The 23,470-nt window shown below is 42.1% G+C and overlaps 1 protein-coding gene across 1 annotated transcript in view; it reads left to right on the top strand.

Moving 5' to 3' along the window:
• SETD1B (SET domain containing 1B, histone lysine methyltransferase) overlaps nucleotides 1–23,470 on the top strand; it is a 55,039-nt gene that overhangs the window by 26,267 nt on the left and 5,302 nt on the right. The window contains exons 7-13 of the mRNA XM_069755491.1: nucleotides 1,738–2,484; nucleotides 3,925–4,098; nucleotides 6,738–6,825; nucleotides 8,395–8,603; nucleotides 10,652–10,721; nucleotides 12,294–12,764; nucleotides 13,572–15,086. Coding sequence (XP_069611592.1) covers nucleotides 1,738–2,484; nucleotides 3,925–4,098; nucleotides 6,738–6,825; nucleotides 8,395–8,603; nucleotides 10,652–10,721; nucleotides 12,294–12,764; nucleotides 13,572–15,086 — 3,274 coding nt within the window. The remainder of the gene's footprint in view (nucleotides 1–1,737; nucleotides 2,485–3,924; nucleotides 4,099–6,737; nucleotides 6,826–8,394; nucleotides 8,604–10,651; nucleotides 10,722–12,293; nucleotides 12,765–13,571; nucleotides 15,087–23,470) is intronic.

Genomic DNA, 23,470 nt, shown 5'->3' on the forward strand with positions numbered 1-23,470 from the left:
ACTTTTTCATTACTTTAGCAGTGTTAGAGCTTTTACTTTGAGGGATGAGATGTAACAATTAAGGGAAACATATAGTATAGTTACATTATATTCATCTTTTGGGACAAATAGGGGTGTAGTAACTCTCCATGGGTTAGTAGAAATATGGTGAGGCAAAATATAATTTGTTTTTGTACTTTTTTTTTTTTTTAATTGAAAAATGTGTATAGACCATTTTTCCCCTGCCTTTTCTACACCTTACAGGAATACAATAGCAGTCAGTAAATTCCTGTCCCTGTTATTATATGGATGATTCTGCTTAACAGGAGTGTCCACACTGTTATATACTTACCATACATCATTAAAATAAGATTAGGGGGGGGGGGGCAAACAACCAGTCCCTCTCACGATCAGCTGTTATCACCTCTGGCAGCCCAGATGTCACCAGTATATGATGCAGAACACAGCTCTGTACACTGTGTAGTAGCTGCTGCTGTGGATTGCAGGTCAACAACTCTTTTCAGATGCAGCTCATCTGTAGTACCTGACAGCAGCCACTACTGTTTGTACTAAGCTGCGGTATTCTGCTGAATATGCTGTTTACATCTGGCCACCACCAGAAGTAATTCCAGATGAGTGACCAGTTATGGCGGCTTGATGGATGAATGATCTGTAGGAAGATCAATCTTGTGCAAGCCTAGATAGGTTCATGAGGGTCTTCACCGCCATTATCTTGTTAGTATCAAGTCATCGGGTTGCTGATTTTCCTCATTGCCTTGTTCCTTTTATTCTTCCAACCATGATGTCCTAGTCCAGTGATTGCTATCTTCGTATGATGTGTACAAAGTAGGCAAGTCATAGCTTGGTGATCCTTCGAGGGAAATATTTGGCTCGATTCGTAACAAAATAGTGGGCAACCATTTTTTCCTGTCCCAATCTATACAGGAAAGCTATGTTACAAAGAAACAAAATCCCTCTACAAGGGTTGAATATTGCATAATTTGGATATTTTTGCTGCAGACTTTTCCTCTTTTGCTACTTTTGGGGTTCATGGGCTGGAACCTGACTCCATGGGCACTGTTGGAGCATGAATATCATTTTTTTTTTTTAGTTTTGTCGTTGTACTGCTGATCCATTAATTGAACATGTCTGTTAAACGCCAACTGTGTTTGAGAGTGAAATAATTTACAAAGATTTGGACCTTCATTTGGTGTACATTGCCCTTACTTTTGTTAGTAAACGCTATTGCACGCAAGCAATTTGTCAGCAAGTCAATGACGCAGACTTCTACATACTTTAACCTTACAGCTATGAGAGCTGCTGCATGCTCCAGGGTCGGCATATCTTCCTGCATATATACTGATTTGAGACCTGCTACAGTGTTTTAGCTTTGAAGTGACGCTTTGCTGACCTGTAAGGCACTGGATCTATGTATACTGTATTGTAGCATCACATGGAGAAGTTGGTGCAGTTTGTAGTCAGATTGTGGGGCGGCCTCTGTGCTTTGTGCAGATACAACAAAAGGGGCCAGCTGCTCTCTGCTCACACAAAGTGAAACGTTAGATTTGTGGCCGTGAATAAGAGGTGATGTCATTAATTGCTGTTTTTCAGTTTTTGCTTTACAGTTGCTGGGAAATTGCAGGTGTACAGTCATTTGACTGCTAGTTATGTATTTTTTATTTTTTAGTAATTCTGCAATCCTCATTGTATACCACGGTAATATGTGGTTTACTAACTGATGCCTATCTGGTTACACAGGATCATCCTTCTTCTGGAGAGGACATGGAGATTTCAGATGATGAAATGAACACTTCACCCATCACTAGTGGAGAATGTGCCAAATCTATTGTCATAAATTCAGCAGTAACTCCCGTCATGCCTATTATGCCACCCGGATTTCCCCCTCTACCACCACCTCCCCCACCACCACAACCTGGGTTTCCCATGCCACCTCCTCTACCTCCGCCTCCTCCACCAACCCACCCATCAGTCACCGTACCCCCTCCTCCATTACCTGCACCTCCAGGGGTACCTCCGCCACATATTTTGCCTCCCCCACCATTCCATCAAGGTATGTTCCCCGTGGTTCAAGGCGACATGATGAGTGCTCTTGGGACCCAGTGGAGTGGAATGCCAATGTCCTTTCAGATGCAGACACAAATGCTCAGCCGCATGATGCAGGGGCAAAACTCATATCCTTACCATCATTTCTTGGGGAATTCCATGCAGTTTGGCCAGCATCCTTACCGTCCATTCACCATGTCTGCACATCTCACACGAGGGCAGCCTTGGCCACCTTATCCAAAGTTTGACCCATCTGTGCCACCTCCAGGCTATGAGCCCAAGAAGGAGGATCCACATAAGGCGACAGTGGATGGCGTGCTGTTGGTCATTGTAAAGGAACTTAAAGCCATAATGAAAAGAGATCTTAACCGTAAAATGGTCGAGGTTGTGGCATTCAGGGCATTCGATGAGTGGTGGGATAAAAAAGAGCGTTTAGCGAAGGTAAGTACAGTAGATTTTCCAGCATGCACTAATATAAACAAATTAGGACATTGTATGTGTATCTTTCTAACATTAGCTGAAAAAAAATCTTCGTTATTTTCACTTTCATTTCTGCTACAGAATCTAATACAAAATTTTCTGCTGTACCATTCTTTCTATTTAAATACTAAGCTATGCTCAAAAGGAATTTTTCTATAATAATTTCATTGTGGGAATGTTGGAGCATCCAAATGAAAAAGGATATATGGTATCTAATGTCCAGATATGTCAAATCCAGCAGCAGACTGTTGTCATAACTAGTGTTGAGCGATACCGAAAGTATCGGTATCGGATAGTATCGGCCGATACCCGAAAAATATCGGATATCGCCGATACCGATATCCGATACCAATACAAGTCAATGGGACACCAAGTATCGGAAGGTATGCTGATGGTTCCCAGGGTCTGAAGGAGAGGAAACTCTCCTTCAGGCCCTGGGATCCATAATAATGTGTAAAATAAAGAATTAAAATAAAAAATATTGATATATTCACCTGTCCGGCGGCCCCTGGACATCACACTGCTAACCGGCAGGCTTCTTTGTTTAAAATGCGCGCGTTTAGGACCTGCGAATGACGTCCCGGCTTCTGATTTGTCGCGTGCCGCCCATGTGACCGCCACGCGACCAATCAGAAGCCGTGACGTCATTCGCAGGTCCTAAATTCCTAGAATTAGGAGTTTAGTGAATGAGAATGACGTCACGGCTTCTGATTGGTCGCGTGGCGGTCACATGAGCGGCACGCGACAAATCAGAATCCGCGACGTCATTCTCATTCACTAAACTCCTAATTCTAGGAATTGAGGACTTGCGAATGACGTCACGGCTTCTGATTGGTCGCGTGGCGGTCACATGGGCGGCACGCAACCAATCAGAAGCCGGGACGTCATTCGCAGGTCCTAAACGCGCGCATTTTAAACAAAGAAGCCTGCCGGTTAGCAGCGTGATGTCCAGGGGCCGCCGGACAGGTGAATATATCAATATTTTTTATTTTAATTCTTTATTTTACACATCCCTATGGATCCGATACCCGATACCACAAAAGTATCGGATCTCGGTATCGGAATTCCGATACCGCAAGTATCGGCCGATACCCGATACTTGCGGTATCGGAATGCTCAACACTAGTCATAACCTGTCATTTACAGACTGGGGGCTGTTTTTGGAGGACACTGGCTGATAGATTTGCAGCCATGTGTATACTGTGCTCTCTGTGCTAATGGGAATAATTCTAAACCTACATTTAATTGTTGTATCCATTATGACTGCATTAGGTGTGATCATTTACCTAAATAAGTAGCTGCCATATCACTTTAGTAGCACTTACCAACAAAGTATCAAGCATGTCAAAATTCATAGGTGACTCATTCCAGTTTCTACAATTTCCCCTTCTTTTATAACAGCAATCTCTGACACCAGTAAAATCCGGGGATGGCAAAGATGAAGAGAAACCAAAGCCAAGGGACCAAATAACATCAAGCCTGCTAGAGAGCTGGAACAAGGGAGAAGGGCTGGGCTTTGAAGGCATAGGATTAGGCATTGGTTTGCGTGGCGCAATTCGTCTTCCCTCGTTCAAGGTAACTGAATAATGTAATGTAATGTTTCTGGGTGTTTGTAAAAGCTGGAGAATCAAACTACACATGCTGTGGTTTCAGTTTCTATCCATAGTGATACATAGTTGTGCATGGTAGCTGTAGACAAAACAAAACATATTTTTAAATAGACTATTTGGAAAGTTATTGTATTTTTCGGACTATAAGACGCACCTAGGTTTTAGAGTAGGAAATTAGGAAAAAAAATCTGAAGCAAAAAATGGTCAATTCTGTACTGTAATATCCCCTATCCTGGCATATATGGTCCACTCATCCTCATTCTGATACACATGGCTCCCTCATCCCTATCCTGGTATGCATGGCCCCCTCATCACTATCCTGGTATGATTGGCACATTCCGGTCCTGGAATAATTATTCCTAGGTATTTAGAATTAGACACGACCGATAGTGGGGATAACGTTTCAAGGTGATCTGTTGAAACATGGAAGAGAGGCATTAAGGCGGACTTATCCCAATTGATGTATAGTTCCGAGTGCCTACCAAATCCCTCTATAATGGTGATCACATGTGGTAGGGTCTCCTCTACTTCATCCATAAATATCACCATGTCATCCGCATATAAACCAATAATATCCTTGCGGTCTGCTATTCTAATACCTCTAATAGCTGGAGTGGAGCTCATACGTATTGCTAGTGCTTCAATCGCAAGAGCAAAGAGGGCCGGAGAGAGAGGGCATCCTTGGCGAGTTCCCCTTTCCAAGGAGAATGTTTCAGATATAGAGTTATTAATAATTATCCGGCCTTTTGGTTTTATATATAATGCGCCAATCCATTTTTGAAATTTAGGACCAAATCGGTATCTCTGTAAACATGTACATAGAAAAGGCCATTCGAGAGAATCAAATGCCTTGGCTGCATCGAGCGAGGCCATGGCCCACCTATTCCCCAATACCAATATACTATATTGAGCTATTGACTGAACTCTCCTGATATTAATAGACGTACTTTTACCCGGCATAAATCCAGTCTGGTCTGGGTGTATTATTTCCAATATTACTGTATTTAAAAGGAACCTTTCACCCCCAAAATCGAAGGTGAGCTAAGCCCATCGGCATCTGGGGCTTATCTACAGCATTCTGTAATGCTGTAGATAAGCCCCCGATGTATCCTGAAAGATGAGAAAAAGAGGTTAGATTATACTCACGCGGGCGGTCCGATCCGATGGGCGTCGCGGTCCAGCCCGGGGCCTCCCATCTTCATAGGATGACGTCCTCTTCTTGTCTTCATGCTCCGGCGTAGGCGTACTTTGTCTGCCCTGTTGAGGGCAGAGCAAAGTACTGCAGTGCGCAGGTGCTGGGCCTCTCTGACATTTCCCGGTGCCTGCGCACTGCAGTACTTTGCTCTGCCCTCAACAGGGCAGACAAAGTACGCCGGAGCCACACCGTGAATACAAGAAGAGGACGTCATCATAAGAAGGTGGGAGGCACTGGACCGGTCCGCTACACCCATCGGACCGGACCGCAGCGGGACTGCCACTTGGTGAGTATAATCTAACCTCTTTTACTCATCTTTCATGATACATCGGGGGCTTATCTATAGCATTACTGAATGCTGTAGATAAGCCCCTGATGCTGGTGGGCTTAGCTCACCTTCGATTTTGGGGGTGACAGGTTCCTTTTAACCTAGTGGACAACATTTTTGTAAAATTTTTATATTCTACGTTTACTAATGAAATAGGACGATAAGATCCACATTCTAAGGGGTCCTCCCTCCCGGTTCTGGTATGATTGGTTCCATCCTTTTTCTTTTATAATTGGCTCCATCATGAAAGATAAAAAAAAAACCATTACACTCACCTACACCGCGGTCCCTCGCAGCGTCCTGCTCTGGTGCCAGCAGCTACTAGCTACTTAATGCTTGTAAGCAGCACATGGCAGGGACGTCATGCGCTGCTCACAAGCAGAGCACAGCTGCCAGAATACTGACCGGGACCGTTCATCGCAGAGAGCAGTGAGTATCCATTCCTCTTCAGTAGCGTGCAGTGTCAGCTGCCGGCTTCCTGCTGTGGCCAACGGTCACGTGTGCCGATACTTAAGAGAAATGAATATATTCATCTCTCTTAAGTATCGGCACACGTGACCGCCGGCAGAACGTTGTCCTTCATTGCATGCGCCCCAGCATTCAGTAGTGAATTGCTGTGTGTGTGTATGCATGCACAAAGTCTAAGGAGGAAATAAAGGGCTGCCGGTGGCAAAACATGGCCAGTGACCCAAGCGCTGCAGTTGCTGGGATTTTGCTTGGATACAACCCTGCTGTATACAATGATATTGAGTCATAGTACTTGACTAAAAACCATTCACCTAAAAATGCTCGTGGTTTACTGAAGATTGCAGCAGTTTTACTCCAAGTGCAGGTGAAGATGATGTGCAGTAAAACTGCTTTGATTTTCAGTAAATTGCTAGGCTTCCCAGATCTGCTACTAGATGGTTAATCCATGTGCCTTTCCATTAGGGTCAATATGTAATCTTCAATTTGGCCTCATTTATGTGTATAGATCTAGATGCTGGATAATTGGTTTGGACAGTAATTGGGGATGCTTCTACAGTTGACTATAATTCTGTAATTTATATTAATTATTACATTATAAATGTGTAACTTAAAGGTGAAGAGGAAGGAACCTCCAGAATCCGGACTAGAAGGAGAACAGAAAAGGATCCGTGTGACAAAACCAATTGATGAGGAGGATGAAGGTTTGTAATCCCAATTTTATAAGTGTTCTATATTTTTCTTTTTATGGAGCTTGCTGTATTAGCTATGTACTTGCCTTTACATTAGTAGTGGTGTAGTGAGTGGCTAATATTAGTTACTATTAAGAAAATTGTTAGCTTGTATCTTTTTTCTCCTCTGTTTATCTCTGTAAACTATGAACGGTTAGCAGTGCTCCTGGAAGATGCACAAAGCATCATAGTCCTTCTAAAATAATCTCCAAAAATGTAATTGTTACACATACCCTGTAATACACAATGCATGGTGTCTGAAGCAATGTAATCAGACTTCTCCCATAGACATCTGCTTCACCCAGACCAGATTACGTGTAACAGATTTTCTACCATATATTAGGCATCATTTTTTTTAATGAGACCACTTTTCAGGTTTCGCTGTATTTATGTCCACTGTATGGGCGAAAGTGTTGGGACACCTACACCTCATACCTGCAAATGCTTTTCTGACACCTTATTCTGAATCCATGGCGATAATATGGAGTTGGTCCCTAGACTATCTTCCACTCTTCTGGGAAGGGTTTCTACAGGTTTTCTGAAATGTTTTTGTGGAAATTTTTGCCCGTTCATCCAGAAGCGCATTTGTACAGTCAAACACTGAAGTAAGACAAGAGGGTCTCACTTGCAATGTGTTCTACAGTAGTTCATCCCTAATGTGTTTGATGGGGCTGAGATCAGAGTTCTGTGTGGCCACCCAATCATTCCTTTATGAACCCGGCTTTGTGCACTGGGGCTCAGTCATGTTGGAAAACATAAGGGCCTTTCCCAAAATGTTCCCACAAAATTTGAAACCTATAATTGTCCAAAAGCTCTTCGTATATTTAAGCGTTGAGATTTCCCTTAACTGAAACTAATAATGGGCCTAATCCAACTCCTGAATATCAACCCTATAGCATTATCCCTCATCCACCAAAGTCTACAGTTGGCACAATGCAGGTAATGTTCTCCTGACATTCACCAAACCTGAACTCGTCCATCAGTTTGCCAGATAAAATGATAATGTGATTGATTACTCCACCGAACACGTTTCCATTGCTCCAAAGTCCAGTGGCAATGTGACTTGCACCATTCCATCTGACTCTTGGTATTATGTTCGGTGATGTAGGCTTGCATGCTGCTGCTCCGCCATGGAGTGTGGGTGACTTTCTTCTATGCACTCTGTTCTGTAACTTTGTCACAGAGTTGCTGTGGTCCCCAAATTCTTCCACCTTTTTATACCGTTTCTTACAGTTGATTCTGTAATATTTATTATGGAAGAAACTTCATGAACTGACTTGTTACATCTGTGTCGTCCTCTTACAAGACCTCACTGGTTCCGGTGAGCTCTCTAGAAGGAGCCTTCCTTTCATAAATGTTAGTAATAGCAGACTGCATGGTGAGGGGCTGGATTTTCTAAACCAGTGGCAATGACTGACTGATAAACCTGAATTCCGAGATTAAGATGTGTGCCCCAACACTTTTGTTAATATAATGCTCGTAGACACATGAATGTTAACAGAAAAATAAATTGAGATTATTATGCTGCTTTCCTCATTGCAGAGTGTGAACGAGAGAAGGATGTTAATTTGGATCCAACAAACAATGACACAGATTCTGTTACTGCTCGGATAAGGCCAGCCATACCCCTAGACAGTGAGGGGGAAGATGAGGTGGAAAGTGAAGCTGAAGAGCCCTCGGATAAGGAGGACACATCGTCTGAGAAGGATGAGGAACGGGATGATGAATCAGTTAGTGCCCTCTCTAGTAAGGTATGTATTGTCTTCGTATCACACTTCTTGATAAATAACTTGAGGGGGGTCTTGTGGACATTTGCTGTATAAATCGGTAATTTAGGCTACATTTGCGCTTGGTGCTCTTTCACTCCTGAACCCTGTGCAATTTCCATGGTGCAAAGGTTGTTTCTAAAGTCAAGGAATATTCATATTATAGTGACACAATCTGAATTCAACATACCAGGCACTAAAATGAAGCAACTGTGGAAAAATGCAATTTTTTTTTTACTTTGCTCCATCCATTGTACACTTATTTCTAAAAAATCTTAACAATCAGCCAACCCAACAGAGCAAAGAAGAATGAGATAATGTTAATGTACAAAGGTGATTGAGACTTGAGTTCTAATATCTGCTAAAATGCCTTTATGAGTGTCCAAGGATTAGGCAGGAGATACTGCAGAGACCCAAAGACGAGGGGGGGCTTGCCCTGCCTAACCCCTGGTTATATTTTTTGTCTGCACAGAGCCAGCATCTTAGGGGATGGGGGAAAGGGCTCGAGAAGGGACAGGGTCATAGTAGTCTGGTATATATTATCGGAATATGGCCCCTGAGTCAGGGTCTAGAAGCAGGACTCTTTTTAAGAAATTGGGGACTTGTCTTCACACCATAAATTTAATTCATAAGGTATGGCAGATGCTTAAATGAATCAGGGGGGTGGTGAGATTCACTGAGTTCTCACCTATTTGGGATAACTCCTCTTTTCAAGAATTCAACCATATGGAAGGAATGGGAGAATGGAGGGAAAAAGGCATTGGGTTGATAGGTCAATTGATTCATAACGGGAGTCTTAAATCTTATGATATGCTGCAGCAGGAATTTTAGTTCCCGGGGTTAAAGTGGTATCAATATAGACGGGTTCAGCACGCATTTCAGGCACAAAAGAGGAGAGGGCCCATAGTGATTCAGACGGATCTCATGTTGGACTTTATATTAAATAACAATGGAACAAAGGGGGCAATATCGGAAGTATATGGGGATTTACTGCACACATTTCTAGCAGATCACCCTATTAAGGCTAGAGAGAAGTGGGAGGCTGAACTGGGGGAAATAGATGATGATAAATGGGAGTCTATTTTAGAATACATACCCAAATTGTCGATGAGTGAACCTGGGAGACTGTCGCAACTGTATGTGGTAAATAGGGCCTATAGGACACCTGACATGTTGTTTAGGGCTGGGTTGAGATCTGATTCTGGGTTCCCTAGATGCTCTCAATCTCGGGCGGGTATACTGCACATGATATGGTTCTGTCCCAGACTCTTTTCGTATTGGGTTGTAGTGTTGAACCAAATTGGGGTGATTTATGGGTGTTCGATTCCCAGGGATCTAGTGGTTTGTGTACTTGGGTATGTGGAGGAAATCTTGGCCGATGAGACTGCAAAAATGGCAATTGCTAGATTACTGTTCATTGCAAGAAAAGTGATTGCAAGATACTGGATTAGGGAGGAACCTCCAACCAGACGAGAGTTTGTTGCGCAAGCGAATCATATTGTCCAGTTCGAAAAAAGCATTTATATCAAGAGGAATAGGATGGGGTTTTTTCAAAAGCTATGGCAGCCTTGGGTGGATGGGAATAATTGAGGGATTGTGGTAAACAATGTTAATGGTATAACATGTCTGTAATGGGTAATATCTTCTTTCCAAGAGTTTTGTATGGTTGGGGGTGGGAGGGGTTTATTTTCTTGTTAATCAAAAACACGAATGTAATTTGTTATATAAGTGGATACCATTTATTATGATCAATAAAAATTTATCTGATTAAAAAAAAATGCCTTTATGAAATACTGACAGGAGCGCCACGATTTCATATTGTATAGTTGGGATGAATGTAATTTTTCTAGAGTTTTTTTTTTTTTTTTTTTAAATGATGATAAAAACTAACAATTTAAGTTTGATTTTTAAAGGTCTAAGTTGGAAAAACACATTTATATAATCAAAATTTATGGGTATAGATCAAGATTTTTAGTTATTCCTAAATTGAATATTTGACTTGTACATCCTTACATTCGTGTCTGTTTTTTTAGCATTATGTTGAAGGTGAGGAGGACGATGATGTAGAAACAAGTGAGAAGGAAGAACAAGACTCAGATGAAGGTAATACGTTGTAATTGTGTCTTTTTTAATGCCAATACGTTTTTTGTCCTTTTATTGCCCATATTTTGCATTATAATTAGTGTTGAGCGATACCGTCCGATACTTGAAAGTATCGGTATCGGATAGTATCGGCCGATACCCGAAAAATATCGGATATCGCCGATACCGATATCCGATACCAATACGAGTCAATGGGACATCAAGTATCGGAAGGTATTCTCATGGTTCCCAGGGTCTGAAGGAGAGGAAACTCTCCTTCAGGCCCTGGGATCCATAGTGAGGTGTAAAATAAAGAATTAAAATAAAAAATATTGATATGCTCACCTCTCCGGCGGCCCCTGGACATCATGCTGCTAACCGGGAGGCTTCTTTGTTTAAAATGCGTGCCTTTAGGACCTGGGAATGACGTCCCGGGTTCTGATTGGTCGCGTGCCGCCCATGTGACCGGCACGCGACCAATCAGAAGCCGCGATCGGTATCGGCATGCTCAACACTAATTATAATCAAACTTTGATGTGTCTAGAGTCAAGAATCCAGATTCTTTGTGATGACTACATTTGGTTTTGCTGTTTAAGAGGGTGATGGAGGGGAAGCAGAGAAGGCATAATCTGTGCCTTTTCTGCGTGTTTTTGTGTTCAAGTATAGATCTGTATAATAACTGTGATCTTGTAGGTTGTATAGGGCTTTTTATATGCAGATGTGCAGGGAACACAGAGCCCCTGTTATATAATACATCTATATAAATGTAATCACGTAATAAGACCCAATAATTGAGTAGCAGGGGGTTCATAAACCTACAAGTATCAGTATTCGACTTCCTGCTTGACAAAAGCATGCCTTGTCTTGCATTTAATAGATTTTAGTTTATGCCAAAGGCATGCTAACCCAAAAGTATCCCTGACTGGATGATTGTTCCTTATATCTGGTTGCATAGTTAGTACAGTTGAGAAAGACACATGTCCGTTCAGCTGAGGGATGGGAAAGGGTAATGGGCAGGGGTATACATCCATAATGCTTGGGACAGTAAAAAAATAAAACGTCTTTTTAAAACCATTGATGGTTCCTTTTGTGACCAAGAAACTTTTGTTTTTGCTTTTTTACTTTCTCCAGATGAAGGGGGTTATCCTTGTGTCTTTTTAGGGGGGGTTTACCTGAAACTGCTTTTGACCATATTTTTTGTATGGCCCATGTATGCACTTGTAAAAGTGATCATGTTCTCCTTAGTTGTCTTTTCTCAAGACTAAATAATCTTTCCTTTATAACTAAGGTGTTCCATGGCTCTAATCAGTTTTGTGGCTCTTCTTTGTACTTTTTCTTAATCAATGGCTTCCATTCTGTAAACCGATGCCCAGACCAGAAAGTTAAATTAAAAAAAAAATAGAAAATACATTCAAAACTACAAATATGGTTGCATGTCAAAAGCGAGGCATAACTTTGAGCTTTTATTAAAGAGCTCTAATAAATCTAAAAATGGATTATCTGTATGCAAGATTTAACATACTTTATATCCTAGATTCCTAATGTCATGTTTAAAGCTTTCCAACCAAATTGACTTTTCTGTCTCTAATATAGATGATGTAACCAGTGTGGCCTCCTCTAAAGCTGAAGTGGATTCCTCTGATGAAAGTGAAGAGTCTTCAGAGTATGAGTCTAGTTCTGAGTCTGATGATGACGATGATGATGATGATGAGGACGACGAAGATGATGAGTCAGATTTTGAGGAAGAGGATATCGATATAGAACTAGATGATGATATGGATGGTGAAGATGATGTTTTCAAAGGTTTCTCTGGGCAGAGTACTCCAACCAAAACGTCTGTGGTAGAAGAGCTAATGGATGATGGTGATGGTGACGCTGTGGAATATCCTGCAGTTTCAGCTTTGGAGGAAACTACAACTATGAATACCAGTGGTTTGGATATCACACTAGTTTATTCCAAAGATATGTTAGAACCAGACACCCCCAGCACAGAACTGCCTGAGAGGACGGAAGAAGTGGATGAAGGCAAGGATATGGAAAATGCTCCTTCACCATCTAATCAAGGTAACACACGAGACCTTATATTTAATTTAAGTAAGGTTCATACGGCTGTATTTTACAGTCTGTTTAATAGAGACCTGAACTTGCAACCTCATAAATGCATATGAGCAGGTAAGTTTGGATCAGGCGACTGGGCATTGCTATCTGTACACAAAGTACCCCCTTTAGTGTCTGGCAGGCTCAGAAAAATACTGACAACCTCTACTATTGTCTTTAAGCCAATAGCAAATATTACTTTACAGAAATGTAAATTGAAGTGAGGAAAAGCTATTTGCTAATTTATCAGTCATATTTATGTAACCTTCTCAAATGATTCAACTAAATGATGCTGTTAATGTATAATTTTCTTCAAATTATATATTTTTTACACTTCAAAATTGATGACCTATCCGAAGGGTTCAACTCCTCGCTCCACATCATTCGGCTGGGTAAACGGGGTGTGGTGCACCAGAAGTGGCACATCTCTGTACACGGCATACTGGCCCTGAATGGTACTGCAAGTTCTCACATTCTCTTGTATGGGACACAGCTTGCAGAACCTAGTAGTTAGGTTATTGATATTAAAATCACCTGGTTATTTGGAGTAACCAAGCCACAATCTAAGTCTTCACATTAAATACATAAATGTGGAAAAAGCAAATATTTTCCACTTCTTAGATTTCTGGCATATAATTATCACTTGTGCAACTAGTTTTTTGCAGTTCATTATTGTTTTACTTCCCTGTAAAATCAATTATAACGCTATTACACAATATTGTGATAAATTGCCCATAACTATATTCTCATGACAAATTATTCTTTTCAATGCAGAAGACCCATCTGAAGTGTACGTGGAGCTGCACTTGGAGCCTGTTTTGGAGAGCCCAATTATAGAGGCCCAGGAGAATGTAATTCGACCTCTAACACCTACTGGAGCTTTTGGAGAAGCAAGCATCCTTCTAAAGCCAGAAGAAATGTCTTCTGATACTCCACAACTGCATGTAAAATTGGCCCCTTTTATTGCAGAGGATGATGTACTCTGCCCACGGACGCCTGGGCAAGATGCAGCTTCTCATTCTGATTCAGAGGTTCCTCCTCCAGGTGTCCCAAAAGTAGCTCTAACTGCCCTTCCTTTGACTCACACTCACAATAAAGAAGAGGACCTACCAGTACATCATGAGAAGAACCTTTGCCACTTGGCAGTCACAAAATTGCTATCTGAGGAAGAACTTCCAAGGACGCCGGGCAGAGAATTCTCTGCCAAATCGTCTCCTCTTGAGAAGTCCCAGAGTACCGATACTGTCCCAGCCACACCTGGCAATGATGCTCCACTCACTGGCAGTAGTTTAATTCTCGCTTCTCCTCACATTCCTGGAAGCCCATTCTCCTACCTTTCCCAGTCACCTGGTATAATAAACAGTGGAATTCCAAGGACTCCAGGAAGAGACTTTAATTTCACTCCAACCTTCCCTGAATCTAATGCTACCTTCCCATGTCATCCATCAAGTAAGAAACCTTCAGTTGATGAACCAGATGAAAAATCATTTAAAGAACCAGCCAGTGCTTCCTTAATCGTGAATAATGTTCCTTCTCCCATCCCATTTGTGAGCTCTCCAAGAGGGGATCAGCAAAAAGACATCAGGTTAACAGGTGATGATCTGGAACCATCTGAAATTCCTGCCTATTTTACTGATAAGTTATTAAATGAAGAGCGTGAGCCAGAACTTGAAAAAGGGCCGCTGCCTACCATGGAAGAATCTGCACCTTCACCTACTCTTCCTCCTACTAGCAGGAGGAAACCTGGACGGCCCAAAAGAATCCCTCCTTCCACCTTACTTACAGACGATAACACTGAGAAGATTTCAGAACCTCTCCCTATGGGTGGATTGGTAGATGTTTCTATGGAGGCATCTGTAATCATTGATCAAGCTAGTGACGTCTGTGGCATTAAAGATCCCGCAGCACTTCCCTTAGACTTCCGGAATGAGGAGAAATGTCATATCCCCAACTATGAAGCCATAAACCAGAAAGTCCCCTTGAAAGAGTTAGAGAACCAGTGGAGAAAGGACATAAAAGAGGAGGATGATATTACTAAACTCAAAAAACCACGAAATTGGAGGTCCAAAAAGAAATATGAGGAAATTTCGGTTTCACCTGAATTTTCTCCTCATCGGTCTCTCTTCAAGCCCCGTACAGAGTTTGAGGAGATGAGCATCTTGTATGACATATGGAATAGGGGGATTGATGAAGAAGATGTCAAGTACATGTGTGTTACTTATGATCGGCTTCTACAGCAAGATAATGGCATGGATTGGCTCAATGACACCCTATGGGTCTATCATCCTCATATCCTTTTTAGAAATGTGCGTCCTTTTGCCTTTGTTTTTCTTTCTATTTTAACTATACTCACTTGCAAGATATATCCTCAAGAAAGAGCTTGTTGGCTGTAATGTCCTCCAAAATAAACTCCGGTTGTTTGAGGTGCCCTGGTTTGGGGGATAAAACAGTCAGACACCCCTTGTTGTTGGTGAGACACAGCTAGGGAGGTTTTTTCTTAAAGTACTGACTTCGAGCTGCAGAACTTTTTTTTTAATTGTTACATTTTACACAGTTTAGAAGACAAAAGCACAATTTAGAAAGGTTTTTGGCACAGACTTCCATTATATATAGTGAGGCCCAGATGTCCCACCTTATCTGTCAGGTGAGGCATCGTTAGAAAAATTTGACAAAAAGCAGATTTATTATTGTGATTGCAACCGCTACTTTTCAACTAATTTATTCTTTATTGTCTTTAAAACAATGTTTGCATCTCACTTGAAGATGAAAGATGGGATGAAACGTGTGTAGGATCTGGCTTAGCTGTAGAGGGGTGTTGCTTAAATGTGACACCGAAATTTAGGAATATGATGAGATATGGTATTAGATTAGTGTTTAACCCCTTACTGACATCGGACATATTAGTACACCGATGTCCGAATCCTCCAATTTGATGTGGGCTTCGGCGGTGAGCCCACATCTTTCCAGGGACATGTCACCTCTCGTGTCTCCCCTTTTCCTCATAGGCTGTAAGCTTGCGAGCAGGGCCCTCATTCCTCTTGGTATCTATTTTGAACTGTTATTTCTGTTATGCTGTAATGTCTATTGTCTGTACAAGTCCCCTCTATAATTTGTAAAGTGCTGCGGAATATGTTGGCACTATATAAATAAAAAATTATGTCAGCTGTTTTGAACAGCTAACATGTTTCCGCAATAGCTGCGGGTGGAATCGCGCTCCACCCGCGGCTATTAACTAGTTAAATGGTGCTGTCAAACTCCGACACCAGCATTTAAGTCACGCTTCCGACCATCGGGCCGGAAATACACACACCGGTGACCCTTGTCACATGATCAGGGGTCATCGGTTCGTCGACATAACCAGATGTCTCGTTGAGACCTGATATTTTCAGATCTCCGTTTTAAAACGACGATGAGGGATTAAGTACCCTTAGCGGCCGCCATTTTAAAGCATATCGGCGGTCACTAAGGGGTTAATGGTATTGGAGCCTCTGTGACCTTTCAGAAAAGTTGTCTATTTACTGGCAGACCATGTGACCTGTGCTGTGGAGTCTGTCCATTCTGGTGGAGTCTAAGTTGGTATAAAATTTATCTACTCCAGCTCCTAAAATATATAATAAATTGGGTTCTGTGCAGGATGTGCTGTGAGGGTATGTGCACACGTCCGGAATGCGTGCAGAATTTTCCTGAGATAAACCTGAGGTTTTCCGCATGAATTCTGCATGTGTATTTTTCGCGGTTTTTATGCGTTTTTTTTTTTTTTTTTTTTGCGGATTTTATGCAGATTTTTTGCGTTTTTTCCCCAGACACTCCAAATGCCATAATATAATGGGAAATCCGCATAAAATCCGCAAAAATAATGAACATGATGCTTATTTTTCCGCAATGCGTTTTTTCTGCAAAAAAAACGCATCATGTGCACAAAAAATGCGGAATGCATTCTAAATGATAGGATGCATATGTATGCGTTTTTTATGCGTTTTTATAGCGTTTGTATCATGAAAAAACCCCACAAAGCTTAAGCTTGTCATAAGCAGCGCTGGCTTCTCCCCCTTTTTATTATGTAACAGTGGCTGACATGTGGAATAAAATGTTTGTTTTTTTATTTCACCTCTCCGTTGCAGAGATATTAGCAATCAAAGTACATGGCACCGAAAGAGTTAACACCAATTTTAACTAAAAAAAAAAAAATTTTTTATCAGTTTGCACTTGATGGGTACTTCTAATCCCTGTAGGATGCTGACCAATCATTAGCCGGCAAAAATGCTCAAAGGAAAAAATAAAAAAGTCCTCACCATAGCTTTGAGGAGATTTCTCTGTGTGAGATGTATAATGACAGACAGCCTAATCTCTTGGGCTAACCTCTTGCATGAGTCAGTGTCAGGAGCAGTGCAGCAGAGTTTAGCCGTGTCAAATTATGAACCATTAAATCAGCTTTCCTTTTATGGCACTGTCAGCTCTGCTGAACTGAACCCCCACCCCACCATCAGGAGGCTCAATTTCATTATTCATTTATTGTCTGTTGTGCTCTTGGATCGCCCTCACGTAAGGGCAATGGGGTACTCGGTACCGGGGCCTTCAGTTCCCTCAGCCGGGATGTCACGGTGGCCCGACCCAGACCGTGGCCCTATGAGGGGCACCCAATAAAAAGGCAGAGTTTGTAGATAACGGTAGTGTTCATGACGCCACCTGGGGTATTCGGTCAGGGTGACCGACGCTGCTTAGGGGTCCGCTGGGGTGATGGAATGGCAGCTAGATGGTGTACCTTCCCACAGGTGAAGTATATCCCCAGAAGTGTAGATGGTGATGGTGGATGGTACAAGGCGTGGTGAATAAACGAGAACACAATGGGTGCAGTCTCTTTACCTTTACTGAAGGCTTCAGCATCCACAGTCCAGAGTGCCGGATGACAGGCTAGGCAGAATCCGGCCGGTCTAATTCCAGAGTCCCCTTATCCAGGTGGAAATCAGTAGCCTTCCCCTTGCGCACAGTAATGTAGTAGGTCCCTACTTGCATTAGCTACCATAAGGTCCTCACTGTTGTTACCTCTCTCTCTCTCTCTCTGTCCCCCAGATGGATAGGACATACCCGTATGACGGTGGTGGCCTGAGGCTATTTTATAGGGACCCTAGTGTCGCCCCTCCTCCACGTTGCCACCTTGTCTGCTTAGGTGTTTAGGTCGGACAGCCAACTTGGAATCGACTGCCCTGCCGGTCTCTGAAGTAAAGCTTAGAGTCTATTACTCCCTCGGTGTTCCGGCCACCGGATCTTCGCTTCAGATGGAGGCAGCCTGCTTCTAGCTGGTCTCCCACTGATGTTTCACTCCTGTTGCTATGACTTCTGTGCTCACTCACTACGGCACACTTCATTTCTTGTCCTTCCGTAGGAGGCTGCCGCATGGGGTGCAGGCGCAGCTCCGTGTCCTTCTTTCCTACTGAGCCGCTGATGTTCTTTCCTTTTTCCTCTGTCTGCCTGACAGGAATTCCCTGGGCCGAGCCCAGTCTGCTTCTCTCCTTCTCCTTCTGGCTCCTGACTCCAACTGCCTGACTTCCTAACCAACCCACCAGTTTTACCCTATGTGAGGAGTGGCCTAGTGAACAGAACCCTTAGCTCCCCCTGGTGGACCGGCGTGTAAAGTGTGTGTGTGTGTGTGTGTGTGTGTGTGTGTGTGTGTGTGTGGCTGTGATACCTGGCAGGGTGATCTCCTTTGGTGCCATCAGACGTAACATCACTCCCCCTGGTGGTGGAAGAACGATATTACTGCAACGACCAGGACTCTGGGGCGCTGCACTATTAGTTCTCGCACTGCAGTGAGATCAGCACAGGGTCTCATTATATGTCACGCAGAAGTAGTGCTGGATAGGCTGCTCCTGGGTAAGATGTAATGTCAGCCTTGATCTGATGAGCGAGTACAAGTTGACTGAGTACAGCAATTGTAAGTGTGATACTAACACACTCGGTAATCCTGAGAGCTAATAGAAGGGTTTGTAATATGACACAGAAACTCAACTGTACTAACCACCCCACCCCACACACTGACTCATGCAGGAAGGAGATGAGAGCTATATCATTGCATCTCACACACTGAGAAACATCCTCTAAGGCTAGGTTCACATTAGCATTTCTGTGTGCAGCGTATCATCTGCATTCTTACGCCTCCGCATCTTACGCATGACGCAAAAAAAAGCTTTGTGTGCATGCGTTTAAATGCGTTTGGGCATGCGTTTGCGTTGTTTATACGCATGGTGGAGTTGGTGACATTATTTCCTGGACATGCGCAGTCTAAAGTACGCGTGCGTATCGAACGCATGCGTACCTATGAGTTCCCATAGACAGTAATGCGTTTTTTTTACTCAATCATCCGCATGCGCTTGATTGTGCAATATTTGACTCTTCAAAAAATGCAACATGTTGCATTCTCCCGACACCGCTGCACACCGCGAAACGATGCATGCGTACACGAACACATGTCCCTGCGTACATCATGTTAAAGCTATGGACGCATGCGGATCATACACTGTGCACAGAAACGCTAATGTGAACCCGGCCTAAGGCAGTGTTTCCCAAACTCCAGTCTTCACAACCCCCAACACATCATGTTTTCAGTATTTCCTTAGTATTGCACAAGTGAGAGAACCTGTGGTGATTTCTGATACATTGATATTAATTTCATCATCTACGCAATACCAAGGAAATCCTGAAAACCTGATCTGTTGAGGGCCATGAGGTCTGAAGTTTGGGTGGGAAATACTACTGTAAAATAATAAAATACATACATACATACATACATACATACATACATACATACATACATACATACATACATACATACATGCTGAAGAGCCCGGCGTTGCCTGGGCATAGTAAATATCTGTGACTAGTTATAGCACCTCACTTCTGTTATTTTCCCTTAACGCTTCTCATTTTCCCATCACGCCTCTCATTTTTCCCCTCACATCTTTCATTTTCCCCCTCACAGCTCTCATTTTCCCCCTCACTCCTCTCATTCCCCACTAGCACTTTTCATTTCGACCTCACATCTGTCATTTTTCGATCACTCCACTATTTTCCCTCACTTCTCTCATTTTGCACTCACACCTTTTCATTTTGCACTCACACCTTTTCATTTTGCACTCACACCTTTTCATTTTGCACTCACACCTTTTCATTTTGCACTCACACCTTTTCATTTTGCACTCACACCTTTTCATTTTGCACTCACACCTTTTCATTTTGCACTCACACCTTTTCATTTTGCACTCACACCTTTTCATTTTGCACTCACACCTTTTCATTTTGCACTCACACCTTTTCATTTTGCACTCACACCTTTTCATTTTGCACTCACACCTTTTCATTTTCACCTCACACCTCTCATTTTCACCTCACACCTCTCATTTTCACCTCTGTATATTCATGTTTGTCATCTCCCCTGTATATAGTATATACAGTTGTGGCCAAAAGTATTGATACCCCTGCAATTCTGTCAGATAATACTCAGTTTCTTCCTGAAAATGATTGCAAACACAAATTCTTTGTTATCTTCATTTAATTTGCCTTAAATGAAAAAACACAAAAAGAATTGTCCTAAAGCCAAATTGGATATAATTCCACACCGAACATAAAAAAGGGGTGGACAAAAGTATTGGCACTGTTCGAAAAATCATGTGATGCTTCTCTAATTTGTGTAATTAACAGCACCTTTAACTTACCCGTGACACCTAACAGGTGTTGGCAATAACTAAATCACACTTGCTGCCAGTTGACATGGATTAAAGTTGACTCAACCTCTGTCCTGTGTCCTTGTGTGTACCACATTGAGCATGGAGAAAAGAAAGAAGACCAAAGAACTGTCTGAGGACTTGAGGAAGCATGAGCAATCTCAAGGCTACAAGTCCATCTCCAAAGACCTGAATGTTTGAGTGGCGACTTTTATGTGGCGAGGTTGTATGTATGTCTGGTGAAATGTGTTGAGGGTGGTATATGTGTTCAAGCACGTGGTTGTGTGTGGAGCATTTTGTGTGTGTTCATATCCCCGTGTGTAGTGAGTAGCCCATGTCGGGGCCCCACCTTAGCAACTGTACGGTATATACTCTTTGGCGCCATCTCATTCTTTAAGTCCCCCTTGTTCACATCTGGCAGCTGTCAATTTTCTTCCAACACTTTTCCTTTCACCTTTTCCCCATTATGTAGATAGGGGCAAAATTGTTTGGGAATTGAAAAGCGCGGGGTTAAATTTTTGCCTCACAACATAGCCTATGACGCTCTCGGGGTCCAGACGTGTGACTGCAAATATCTATAATAAATATATATATCTCATATGTAAAAACATTTGGTTGGTAATATTTCTGCAACACAGGAACAAAATTACAAAAAAAAAAAAAATATTGTCCTGCTGGAAAAACCAGTCCTCCAAGTTGGGGAACATTGCCTGAGCAGAAAGAATCAACTGTTTTTCCAGAATAACCTTGTATGCGGCTTGATTCATATGTCCTTTGCGAAGATTAACCTGCCCAATTTGAGCCTTGCTGAAGCATCCCCAGATCATCACCGATCCTCCACCAAATTTCACAGTGGGTGCAAGACACTGTGGCTTGCACGCCTCTCCCGGTCTCCATCTAACCATTAGACGACCAGGTGTTGATCTGGGGATGCTCTGGGGATGCTTCAGCAAGGCTGGAATTGGGCAGGTTAACCTTTGCGAAGGACGTATGAATCAAGCCGCATACAAGGATATCATGGAAAAAGTTGATTCCTTCTGCTCAGGCAATGTTCCCCAACTTGGAGGACTGGTTTTTCCAGCAGGACAATGCGCCATTCCACACATCTAGGTCAATCAAGGTGTGGATGAAGGACCACCACATCAAATCCCTGTCATGGCCAGCCCAATCTCCAGACCTGAACCCAATTGAAAACCTCTGGAATGTAATCAAGAGGACAATGGATAGCCACAAGCCATCAAACAAAGAAGAACTGCTTAAATTTTGTACCAGTGACTAAAAATCATGGTTATTCCACAAAATATTGATTTCTGAACTCTTCCTGAGTTAAAACATTAGTATTGTTGTTTCTAAATGATTATGAACTTGTTTGGGGTTTTTTGCATTACTTGAGGTCTTTAAGCAATGCATTTTTTTGTTACTTTGACCATTTGTCATTTTCAGAAAATAAATACAAAATTTATTGCTTGGAACTTCGGAGACATGTTGTCAGTAGTTTATAGTATAAAAGAACAATTTATATTTTATTCAAAAATATACCTATAAAGAGAAAAATCAGACAAACTGAAAATGTTGCAGTTGTCTCTTAATTTTTGCAAGAGCTGTATATTATTCTGCTCTGCAGCTCTAATGCTCAGCCTTAGTCCATTCTGGGGCATGGTTTCATCCGCTGCTCATTTTGCACTGAACAGTGGCTGAAGCCTACTGGCCCACCCCTGACTGAAAGCCTGCTGCCGGGAGGAATAAAGTTAATTTCCTCCTAGCAGCAGGGCTTTCCATACTTGAGCCGAGCATCTCCAAAACGCTACTAACCTGCAGGTCAATAGCATTTTTTCCATGAAAGATTCTTTTTAATGCCAACATGCGAAAACCCAGACAAGTCATCACTGCTGTCAGTCATTCCCACAACAGCGTGATTGACATTCCAACCTGTGCAGATACCAGTGCGCATTTAGAATGAGTGACAGCATGCTGGTATTAAATAAGTAGTCCCATCTCCAAAAATCTATCCCAATATGTAGCAGGTGTAATAGTAATAATTTTAGCAAATACCTCTAATTAGAAATGCAGAATAGGTTTTTTATTTGCTATGTCTCTTTCCTCATGTGCAGGCATTGCAGGACCTTAGGTGTCCATGGTTACGACCACTAGCAGCTAGCTGTCACTTTATCAGTGGATGGATGCATGGATACCTAAGGTCCTGCAATGACTGTACATGAGGAAAGAGACAGCAAATAAAAAAAAACTACTACATTTCTAATTGTAGGTATTTGCTAATATTATCATTATTATTATTACACCTACTACATATTGGGATAGATTCTTGGAGATGGGAATACCCCATTAAACTTAGTTTTAAACCCACTACAGCAGCAATTAGCAATCATACATGGATCAGTTAAAATGTTATTTGAAATATAATTAAAAAAAAACAACCTTAATAACTTTTAGGGGTAAATCCTGCTGTCTGTTTCCTTTCAAGGACAGGTTAAAGAAAGGTAGGTAGTTTTTTTGTGGGGCTTAAGCCATATTTAGTAGCAGAATCATTTCTTTTCCCAGGCTGTATTTTTCTACTATATCATATATTGTAGATAATATCGATTCCATGTGTGGAAATGGTACTGGGTAATAGTACTGTTATGTATTTTCATCAAATGTTCAGTACCTGTCAAAAGTTTGAACACACCTGTTCATGCAATGCTTTTCCTTGTCCTTATTGGATTGTGCACATTGTGGATTCAGACTGAAGGTAGAAAAAATAAAGAATAGATTTGGACAAAAAGAAGTTTAGAAATGTAAGAAAGAAATCAGAACGTCATAAACGCAAAACTTAGATTCTTGAAAGTAACTCTGACCGCATTACACACTCTTGGCATTTTTCAATCAACTTCATTAAGGTAGTTTCCTTGAATGACATTCCAGTATGAAAAAGTTCCCAGCATTGCTGAGCACTGT

The sequence above is a fragment of the Ranitomeya imitator genome, chromosome 1 (assembly GCF_032444005.1).
Source record: "Ranitomeya imitator isolate aRanImi1 chromosome 1, aRanImi1.pri, whole genome shotgun sequence".
In the NCBI taxonomy this organism is placed as follows: domain Eukaryota; kingdom Metazoa; phylum Chordata; class Amphibia; order Anura; family Dendrobatidae; genus Ranitomeya; species Ranitomeya imitator.